The sequence below is a fragment of the Parasteatoda tepidariorum genome, chromosome 1 (genome assembly GCF_043381705.1).
Source record: "Parasteatoda tepidariorum isolate YZ-2023 chromosome 1, CAS_Ptep_4.0, whole genome shotgun sequence".
Lineage (NCBI taxonomy): Eukaryota > Metazoa > Arthropoda > Arachnida > Araneae > Theridiidae > Parasteatoda > Parasteatoda tepidariorum.
Window position 1 is genome coordinate 26,702,121 of NC_092204.1, and position 11,625 is coordinate 26,713,745.

Sequence of the window (11,625 nt, forward strand, 5' to 3'; positions counted from 1 at the left end):
AATTTAAAGAACAAAATAATAATAATGCTGGAACCGTAACGCATATTGAAGTGTGTCCTTATTCGAAATTATAACGAACTTCTACCGCCAATTTAGTGTTGTCTAAAAATTAAACGAAAACGTTCTAAGTCAAGATCGTTTGACCATGGGTCGCTGGTAAGACTTGTTTCATATATGATACTGTGGGTCATGAAGGGAGAATCTCGTCACGTGAACGGGTTAAAATAACATTTAGATGTAGACAAAAATAATATTAATAAAGTGTTACATAATCTTTTATTTTTGTAAGAATAAAAGGGAGGAAGATTAGAATAAATGACGCCATGCGTGCATTGCTGCCACCCGACAATATCATTACGAGATCTTTGTTTTCTAGGTTCTCTTCTTTTTCCTGCTTCTCTTCTTTCTCTAGGTTTTCTTCTTTTTTTAGTCTCTCTTCTATTTCCAGGTTCTCTTCTCCATACAGCCCAGAGCAATTTGTGAATGGCTCCTCTTTTATTATCCGGCACATGGTATTACTTTCTTTACCTTTCAAAACACTGTTAAGCTCATCAATAAAGCTCCGTGCCTCCTGATTACATTTCAATTCAACTAATGTTGATGTGCACATTTTCAACCATTCAAAAGCGCTGAAAGTAGGAAAAATATCAAGTAGTCAAATACATTTTAAATTGAAACAAAGACACTCTTTTTTTTCTTAATTTTTTGTACACAATTATTATTTTCAAGACACATTAATAAGCAGCTGATAAGCTATTTCTTTGTTTAATGTTTTTTTTTCCTTCTTAATAACTTATAAAAGTAGCAGTTAGGGTTATATCTACGTGACTATTTGTGTATGAACCTTATTTTAAGTAATTAGCTCTTATTTTTAGAAATCAGAAGTTTTCCACCTGATTCTACATAGTCCAGTCACATTAGTGTGACCAACTGTCAAAAACCAGAATAAAAACTTTTCGCAAAGCGATGGCTGCGAAATGAGCGGAAAGAGAGTTAATTAGGTTCTCGGAGGTCTTTAACATGTCTAGATCCATGCCGACTCTAGTCAATAACTCCTTTAGGATCCATGGTGGCTGGAGCCTTCGCCTTCCAATGTGGTGAACAATGTTCGAATTCCAGCGATTGCTGGTCGATTCGAATTTTGCACTTGGCTCGCATCAACCACAGTGCTGACGTAAAATACTCTTAGCGGTAGACGGATCATGGGGTAGAGTCCCCTTGCCATCAGGCTAATCATGGGAGGTTGTGATGGTTTTTCTCTCCATGTAACGCAAATGCGGGTTAGTTCTTCAAAAAGTCCTTCATGAAGACATATTTCTCCCAATACTTGATCCAGGAGTTCCCTCGTCTTCTGGATTAGGTTCACAATTGCATGGCTACAGAATTGAACATTGGTAGTCGTAAACCCAAAATTGGGTCGACTGTTTATTGACGGTTATAAAATACCTCCTAAAAGAGAGAAGGCCTAAGCACGGGTTACCATAAGGAAGAAATTTGATCCTTTAGATGTCCAAAAGTAATGACATCTTTCGAATTATCCACTACTGCGCAGCTTAGTAGCCCGAACGCAAAGGTATCTTTCTTATTTAGCTCCACTACACAGTTTATGTTTTGTTACTTTGAACTAATAAATTGATCCGTGATGAGGCCTTCTCTCCTCTAGGAGATGTTGCACCTTGAAATTTGTGCGAAATCTCAGTTCTTTTCTACTTTAATGTCAGTTTTCAGGTCACGCTAAATGTACACCACACAGATCTTTATTTTATTAGGTAGTAGTCATTCATGTGTATTCACAGTTGGTTTGTACTAGTAGCCTTTTTGCGAAGAATTTTTAATGCTCTTTGGCCTTCAATACAAAAGGGCCCTGAAAGTATTTATGTTAGTGTGAACGTAGCAAAACATAAAATAACAGTCAGTGTCATGATTAACTTGTTTCACAAAAAAGCATTGCAACTTGTAAATTTATGTGTTTTTCTCAAAGTTTCAGAGGATCTGGAGTTTTGACTCCCAAAACTCTGACTGAAAATTTTTTTTATCTTAACGCTAAAAATTGTGACATCGATTTTATACTAAAAGAGCTGTTCTGAAATGTTTCCTTACACTACTTGGAGCAAAATACCTTATTTTGATATTCAGTAACCCTAAAAGGTATTTAAAATTACCGTAGCATAAGATAAACGTAAGAGTCAGTAAAGTTATTTTCATGATACTTTCGTAAAATAAAATATCAAACGTAAGCGTTAACCGAATATTTTTTTTTTTTTTTTGTATCTGAACACCAAAAGTGGGTGCAACTGTTTCCACTTAAGTGGTGTTCTGTGACAGAACACAAGAATAGTTCCTTGCGATGTGAAACACCTAGAATGTTCTTGTACACTACCTAAAGTAAAGTTTCTCGCCACCAACCACCATGTTTGTTACTTAGCAACCTAATATTTATTATTACAGTGAAATATGATTCATTTAAGAATCAGTTAAGCAATTTTTACGTGACAATTTAAATAAGAATCAATAATTTAGGTAGCATACATGCACTAATTCTTAAATAAAATAAGAAATTTTGCATCCTTATCGATTATAATAATTACAGACGAAACCAAAACACGCCAACATTGGAGTTTACGGAAGCGAAAATATTCGAGATACTGTGAGGACAGAGATGGGCATTTGTTATTCAGAATAATGAATGAAGAATAATTATTCAAAATATGAATAATGAATAAAGATTTATTCATTAGTCAGAAATATTTTGAATAAAGAATAAATCATTCATTATTCTTTATTCAGTATCCTTTATTCATTAGTCAAGAATAACTGAATAATTTCACTGATCAACAAAAATGGGCACGGAATACTCTAATTGACTACGATTATGACAACTGCGTATAAAACGTTAATCCTTTTCAAGTATATTTATATAATGTTTGAGGAAATTAACTTTTGTCTAACATAATGCATACTTTTGAGAAATGGTTACATGGCAAAAAAGCGTTTAATTTTTTAAGTTAAAATTTTATTTAAGAATTTAAAATAAGACTATCGTTTGTTTTCAAAAACTATAAGAAATTGTGTTTTATAGATTTTAGAACAAAATTTTAAAATGAACTTAAGTAACTAAACTGTTATAAACCTACTTTTTATCACAACTAAGTATGTTACGCTGGAGTAATTTAAAGTTAAATAAAAATAAATATTCATACTTGTCTTAGTTTTATAGTTAAATTCCTAAAATAAGACGTTTAAGAGCAAACAATGTTTTGCATCTCGTTATAAACAAAGACATATTGATTGCATTTTTCTCTGGTTATTCAAAATTTTATTCAGAAAAATTAGTCATGACTAATGAGTTTATTCATCAATCATTATTCAAACATTTTTATACATTTGCATAATGAATGATGAATAATGACTAAATTTTCATATGAATAATCATTCAGAATAAATTTATTCTGAATAAATTTAGTCATGAATAAAATTTTCGTGAATGATGCCCATCACTGTGTGAGGATGAGAAAGTGAGTGATCCGGGGGTAAACTCTTTCCATTTTTGGCATTTAGAGCTTTAATACACCCTTAATATTGTATATAAAATCTCGATTTAGAAAAAAAGTGATATTTCGAGTAACTTTTAAGGTTGTTTAACATCAAACTCGGAAAAATATTATACCACAGCATTTACAGTGTAGCACAGAGAGGGTATTAAGACGAATTCGAATTAAACTTAACTGTGCAAAAGCGAATTATGCATTGTAGAACTATTTACAGAGATTTAATTACGATACAAATATCCTTGTTACACAACTAAAACATACATATACAGGGGGTTACAAATGTCATGGTACCAGAGTTGGGTGACGATTACAGTAATCTATAACAGCTGTAATTAATTACAGATAATTACTGTTATGTAATCAATTACTTGTAATCACGAGTACAGGTAATTTTGATTACAAGTTATAATAATTTCTGATTATCTCATAGTCGGGCAAAAGTGTAATCGATCTTATTTTTCGATTACAGTAATCAATTTTTTGTAATAGTGATTACAAATTTTGATTACAACTACACTCGTGCTTGTAATAATCAATTACAATAATCAACTACGTGTAATCATTATTAAAAACTTTTATAATTTCGATTACAACTGCAATCGTAATTACATAACCATAATTAATCAGGCAAAGGACTTTTATTTCTTGAAAAATTGAACAAAACGTCAAGTACTGAAAGTGTTACTTCCATTATTGTAGGGTAGTATGTACATACAATGTATGTCCATGTTTGTATATGCATGCATAGACTTGCTGCTTTTGTACGAACATCTATGCATTGTATGCACAATGTATGCCTCATGCATGCATGTTCAATATATTTGTATCCTATTCATGTATGTACAGTGTATGAATGCCCCATATATGCATGCTTACTGAAATTATGTCCCATGCATGCATGTACATATGCACGATATATGTATGTTCAATGTATGCATCTACATATGCGTAATATATTTGTGTACAATTGTACGTACAATGAACGCACATATGTCTTACATATGCGCATAAATACTGCGGAAGAACACAGACTATAACTTACCTTTTCGTTAAATGCAAAAAATTCTCAACACTCCATGGTAACTGTGTTAATAAACAGGGAGCCATGGAGTCGTGGTGTAAAACAAAAATTTACAATTAAATTTCTTATTAAAAGAACATTGGAAGAACAGATGGCACCAGACGATTTCATGGATCCCCTATGCAAGTTACCATAGCTCTTTAGCTTGCCTCCTTCTGCCATACTCCACAGCCATTTTTCCTATTTTAATAATTTAAGCTACTCACCTTTTACTTTAGGACGATGCCGTTTTTTCCAGTTATAGGCTTCACTTGCCGATTTTAGCTATTCTTTACTTTTTAGCTACTTACATTTTAACGTTTCTTAATTTAGCTATTAATACTTGCATAGTGGACTGATCGTTAAGACACGGTTCCCAGCAGATCACCGAAGTCAAGCATCACTGGCTGCGATCAGTGTGCGGGTGGGTGACCACTTGGATCAGTCTGCGTAGGGACTGAGAGTTTGCGGTATTGGTCCTCGTTAAACTGTGCTACCGTGAAGTGCTCGACTTCACGTGCAGGTCGTTGGGCTACCGAAGCGTGGGTGCCATCCCCTCTGCAGAGGATCAAAATTGTGATGGCATGTCTTCGGATCATCCTCAGGGATGTTTCCCAGACCATCGCCAATAGCCCATTATGCAGCTCTAGTACGACGTAAATGAACTACAACTACAACAACTATTAAATTTAACATTTAGCTCAATCGTAATCATTGTCACCTACCTTTTAACTGCCTTTGGTTCTTATCATTTACCAATTTTTAGAGCTGTTTTAAAATTTGCGCTTGGTAACTCTTTGGATATTTGGTTTTACCAAGGTCGCTTGCTTGGTATTAGCTGTAAACTCACGTTTCAACATTACTTGTATGGATATTGACGTTATATTGATTTTAATTGATTTTGAGCTTGATGCAAAATTTTTGTGTTTTCGGCTCACTATAATGAGACGCTCCTTCGGCTCATGAATTGCAAGATGGGCGTATATACATTCAACATGTATATATAATACTATGCGTACGCACATACAATCGAGATGCATGTTTTGTACATATGTACGGTGCGTCAAAAAAAACAGACCACCCTGAATAACTTTTGATCTAATGATCGTATCTTCACGTTCCGGGCTCAATCTTAATGGTTTAAGGAGGGTGCCCAAAAATACACTAATTAATTGGTTCAGACGATATTTTATGTTACGAAATCAGACACAAAAAGCGTACTTTCTCTGAATAAACATTCCTTTTTTTTCGACCGATTTGGATTTTTGACCCATAAAATATGATCCCCATAGTTTGATCAGGAAAGCGATCCAAAGTTTTGACCCCCTAATGTCAATTTTGTTCACTGAAATTTATTTTTTGCATGGAATTATATCCTTGAATAAACGAATTTTATAATTGTGTGAAAAGATTGTTCAATTCGCTTGAGAAGTTTTCGAAATATTCGCTAAATACGCAAAAAATAAAACTAGCATTAGCGAAACCAAACTTTGGATCACACTCCTGATCAAATTATGGGAACCATATTTCCCAGATTGCTGATACCTCTATATTTTAGGGGTCAGAAATCCGAATTCATCAAAGAAAAAAAAAAGTGTTTATTTATAAAAAGTACGTAAGTTCAGAAAAAGTACACAACAACTCGTAATCGATTGTAAAGAATTACAGACGTATCTGAAGCACGCGAACGCTGGATTTTTCGGAAGTGAAAAAATTCATTGTATAGGGTGTGAAGATGTGTGATCTTAGTTTAAACTCATCACAATTCAGGTATTTAGAGCTTTCAACAATGCCGTGGTTAACTTAAGAAGTGCTCTTTCATATAATTTTAGGGGTGATTCAAGATCAAATTCCGAGAGATATTATACCTAAACCCTTGAAACACCCTATTTTAGATTAAATTTTCCTCCTCTCCCATTCTTTATATTTTGGTATTCAAAAATGGCTTTGGTATTTATTCGGCTGGATTCGAACTCCCGTTCTCACAAACGGAGGTCCAATGCCCTCCCAACCAGGCTATCCCAACCTAATTTAACTGCTAGTTAGCACAAATTAATTATCGTATTTGCGGTTAAACTTTTGAACCATTAACTCTGGCATTTAATTTGTAAAAATCCCATCATCAAAACAAAAAAAAAGTTATTCAGGGTAAAATCTTTCTTTTTCTCTTTCTGTAGATGTACCAAGCCAAGCACCAAGGTTTTTACCAAGCAGAGTAAATAACAATAACATACCAACAGCTGTGGAACATTATCATGCCAGAACCTTTTTCATCTTGAAAGATTTTATATTGAGCATCAGCAAATTTTGATTTACAATATTCAAGATCACTTTTGGTTTTTGGCCAACAGTCTATATTGTTCAAGTAAACTGAAACAAATTTAGTATTAAGATCTAAAGTGATTCTTCAAAATATTTCTTTAGGTCATATTGTTAAAAAAAAGATTTCTTTCATTAATCATATTGCAACAATGAAAATAAAAGATATATTTTGTGACCGCAGATTAAGCATATACTTTTTTAAATAATATATGTAATTTATCAAATATTAATATAAATTACATTATATTATAAAAAATAGAAAATTACAGGAAAAAAATTTAGAAACGGAAATCGTGCTAGAAAACGGAGTCGCACAGAGTACTTTATGGATGGTAGACCATGTGAGGCTAAGCACAGAATGCGCTAGGGATTAAAATTCATCGTAAGACTTCCCGGTTACTACTTCCGATTTATTTTTACGCCTGCCTGAGTGTGGAAAAGCATGCTATTCAATATTATTATACTTGTAGTGATCACAGCATTACACGTTCCACTAATTTAACTTTCATCATCATCAGCATTGGCACGACAGCCCTTTGTGAGCCTGGGCCTTCCTCAGAAGTTTTTCCCATTCTGCCCTTCTTTCAGCAATTGTTTTCCAGTTCTTTACTTTTAGGATGGCAAAATCCTCATCCACACAGTCCTTCCATCTCTTTTTGGGCCTTCCTCTTGGCCTTTTATTGGAGGGGGTTGCATTAGAGACTCTCAATGCTGTTCGTTCTGGGCACATCCTCACTACAATTTTAACTTTCAACGTAGCAAATTAATGGAATCAGAAGTCCTCGCAAACATGCTATGACGATGCCCAAACAATAACAATTGACGATATTTTACTCAAAGCCAAATAAGGGATAACACTCAAAGCATAGCAAACCTTATACCTAATTTATGTTGTGATATTAATTTTCTTAAGTTAATTTTTGGCTCATGACCTGTTAGAATTTATAAATTACAAAAAAACTCTTGTAATTTAAAATATATATATTTTTTTAAATATAGTAAAATTTCGCATAAATTTGATAGAAAAATCGCAATAATAAAACTTCTAAGAATATTAAGCCTGTTCACACTTCGCTTCGTGAGCATAACACAAGCGGAGAGATACACCGGAAGTTTTCGAAACTACTTCCAGTTTTAGGAAGTTTGTTATTGTTTACATTCAGTCAACCATCCTAGGTACATCATAAAATCACGTGAACTGGAATGAAAATGATTTTATTCTCTTTTTGCAGCCTTTTTGCATAGGATTATCATTATCCTATTCATACTGTTCTCCATATAATCCAGTAAATCTTCGACTAGAAAGTAGCCGTTACTTTTCATAGTATTTCCGAATTCCATCAATCCAAACCCTCCATATACCCATATATTTTTGAATTTTTATAAAAAAATTATACCATAAAAATCTGCGGATGAAAAAAATTAACATAATCTGACAAATCGTTATCGAGTCAAAGTGGAGCAAAATTCAAAATTGTATTGGCATAATTTTGTTCTGAAAAATCAACAGAAATTTTAAAATACTGCATGCTATACTTTTTTAGATTCCGGTGGGGTGAAGATCCAATTCGCAATCGCAACACTCGAATACGCCATCTGGGGAGAAGATCGGTTTCGCGTTAGGTTGTCAAAATTATATTTTAAAATTTAAGGGATGTTTAAATTAAGCACTATGTTCAGTGTAGTTTTGAGTTCCACAAATTTTCCAAGATTAACGTTTTTCAATTGGTTTGAGAAACAAGACAGAAATTAAAGTACTTCCCTCTCCTTTGGTTATCCACACGCTACAGTGAAGGGTTCTGATATGCGCCACCTGTAGTCAATTCCAAGCGCCAATATTTCACAGGCCTCAAAAGATACTGTTAATTAGCATAAATATCCAGCATTTGTTTATTCGTGAAAATTTATTAAAAAAAATTTAAATTTTTTTCTAGGATTTCCACTCTTTGGAGAGATGAGTTTGTTCGAAAAGAGAGAGGCCACTTATGAGTATTTAAATACTGTCTACCTTTGTTGAGTTCTGTCCCATCTGTGCATAGATCTTCAAATATTTTCAGTTTGGCTCCAGTATCCTCATTGAAGTCTCCAAATTCTCTAATATGCGTGCAGTCTCTCATTAAATCTCCCACGCATTTCGCCCCTTTTAGTTTTTTCCTACAACAGAATGTTAATTTTAGCGTGAAATGTAACCGACCCAAGCCAACGAGAAGGGACACAAGAACATAGATGACGCAATTTTGTCAAACAGATAAAAAAAGCTCTTTGAGCGAAGTAAAATATTTTTAAAAAATGACAATAACAGTCAGTGTTTATGTTCCTGAAACTACAAATATGCATTTTCAATAACAAAAGAGAAATAAGTAAAACAAATAAAATATAAAAAAAGAGGATAAGGAGAAAGCACAGGAATAACATTTTGTGATAAATTTAAGCAAGAGATCAACTTATTGACAATTCATCTAACTAAAGTATTGACCTTGATTTTGTGCCCTAACTATCTGAAAATCAAACAGAACGAAATATGTATATGGTAAAATCTACGTAGACCATTCATTGAGAAAGGTAGATACTAGAAAATGAAGGGCCAATAATATAAAATATCCAATAATTGATATATTCAGTTGCTGTTAATCAAGAATGCCTTTAAGAAGACGAAGAAGCCATTATCAAGAGCTCATTAATTTTGAATGTGGTCGTGTATTAGGGCAGAGAGAAGGTGAATTTTCTCCTTCGTGATATTGCAGAAATACTAGGGTGAATAACCACTGTGCATGATTTTATAGCAGTCGTAGAACAGCAGATTCAAATTTGAGTTGACGACTACAATGTTCAACTGCATAGAATTGTAATTTTGAACCCAATCCAGAAGACAAGGGAACTCCTGGATCAAGTATTGGGAGAAATTTGCCTTTGTGGTGGACTTTTTGATAGAACTAACCCACATTTGCATTACATGGAGAGGAAAACCACGGAATCATCCCACGGTTAGCCTTATGGCAAGGGTACTCTAATACATGAACTGTCAATCACTGTGGATATTTTACGTCCCCACTGAAGTCAGTGCGAACCGGGGTGCGGAATACGTATCGAGCAATCATCGCTGGAATTCGAACCCGGTTCGCCTCACTGGAGGGCGAACGCTCTATTCCTTGAGTCACCACGGCTGCTGGTAGCAGCGGTTAAGGTGAGAGATATCAGGGAGATACTGCTTCAATAAGACCGGATTCTGAGCTGCAACGTGGTACTACTCAAAGGAAAATTCGCCTTGTTCGGAGCAGGGCTGTGGCGCACCGTGCTGCGTCTGCAAAGTCGGTTCGGCCTTGGTTCCTGTGATAGTCGTATATTGGTTAGAAGGAGGCCTGGAGAACGCCTACTTCCGATCAGTATCCAGCCTAGACACACTGGATCTATATCTGGAGCTATGGTCAGGGGCGCAATTTCCTATGACAATAGGAGCAATCTCGTAGTTATTCCCCGCACCTTTACTGCACATTTGTTCGTCAACCTGGTGATTCAATCTGTTTCGTTGTCCTTCATGAACACGACAAACTTTCGAAGAAAAATTTCTCAATAATTTTAATTTTTAGTATCAACAAACTTGCAACTGATAACTTCCGATTTCGGGATCGCATACTGTTACAGATNTCATTCATGAGCAGCATTCAAAGGGGCATTTTGAAACAGAATAATGCTCACCCCCATATTGCTGTTGTAACTGAACATGCTCCACAGGATGTCGACACGTTGCCTTGGCCTACTAGATCGCCAGATCTTTCACCAATCGAGCACGTATGAAACATCGTTGGACGCCAACTTCAGTGTCATCCAAAATCAGTATTAACTATCCCCGTTAGCCATTGTTTTAAATTTTGATATAAACGATTCAGTTTTCAGGTATCTTGATGATAACAACAGTGATATTTTCTATCTTATTATTTAGAAAAGTAAATTTAAGTAAATTACATTTACTTTAATAATTAATTATTATTCGCGCAAGTTTCTTAATGTCAGATGAGCATAAGCAAGTAAAATAAACGAGAGTAGATTTTGTAACTCGTGATCGCAACTCTCGAGTGCGCCCTCCAGCGGATAGGTTATTTCAGGCTTTTATTTATTAAGTTTCTATTTAGTTCTATCAGAAACATTGGCAGATTCGGACGCCAATTTTTTAGCAGCAAATAAGAAGGGAAATTTCCCTAAGGAAAAGGCAGAAGAACTCGAAAAAACTCTCCAGAACACTGATGAATCTTGTAGAAACAGAACGCGCCAAACTTTCGAAGAAAAATTTCTCAATAATTTTTAATTTCTAGTATCAACAAACTTGCAACTGATAACTTCCGATTTCGGGATCGCATACTGTTACAGATGTGTGTATTAAGGTAAAATACATTTTTTTTTGTCCTCAATTCATTACAAATTAAAGTGAAGGCAATTTTTTTTATTTTATTCCAATGAATAAATATGATTTCAGAACGTGCAGAACTGCAATAGTTATAGAATATTCTTCGATTTTATAGAATAGTATATATTTCTGTATCAACATAATTCGAAAATCAACAATCAAGAATCATCCGAATTATTTGAAATAGTATCATTTGTGCTGATTATTAATAAATTTTTATCGTTTTCTTGTTTGAGTAGTTTTAAGTTTTGAGAATGATAAATTTTAACTAGAATTCAGCTATTCTGCTT

The 11,625-nt window shown here is 34.2% G+C and overlaps 1 protein-coding gene across 2 annotated transcripts; it reads right to left on the reverse strand.

Moving 5' to 3' along the window:
• Positions 1-129: 129 nt before the first annotated feature.
• Positions 130-9,087, reverse strand: LOC107448383 (uncharacterized). Of its 2 annotated transcripts, XM_071177841.1 has the most exons (3): positions 8,942-9,087; positions 6,846-6,981; positions 130-629 (listed from the first exon to the last, which is right to left on the reverse strand). In XM_071177841.1, exons 1-3 carry the CDS (start codon positions 9,048-9,050, stop codon positions 254-256), a joined length of 621 nt encoding a protein of 206 aa, XP_071033942.1. In that variant the 5' UTR covers positions 9,051-9,087; the 3' UTR covers positions 130-253. The 2 variants fall into 2 exon arrangements, 1 of the variants encoding a protein (XP_071033942.1); XR_011636203.1 differs by lacking the exon at positions 6,846-6,981 and having other exon boundaries at positions 493-629; positions 8,942-9,078.
• Between the last annotated feature and the right edge of the window lie 2,538 nt (positions 9,088-11,625).

What these genes read in the sequence shown, in the direction of transcription:
- LOC107448383 (XM_071177841.1), bottom strand. Translation starts at nt 9,050, where the DNA reads ATGAGAGACTGCACGCATATTAGAGAATTTGGAGACTTCAATGAGGAT. An exon ending in TGGGACAGAACTCAACAAAG is followed by an intron (nt 6,982 to 8,941) that starts GTAGACAGTATT and finishes AATTTGTTTCAG; the next exon opens with TTTACTTGAACAATATAGAC. An exon ending in ATAATGTTCCACAGCTGTTG is followed by an intron (nt 630 to 6,845) that starts GTATGTTATTGT and finishes TCCTACTTTCAG; the next exon opens with CGCTTTTGAATGGTTGAAAA.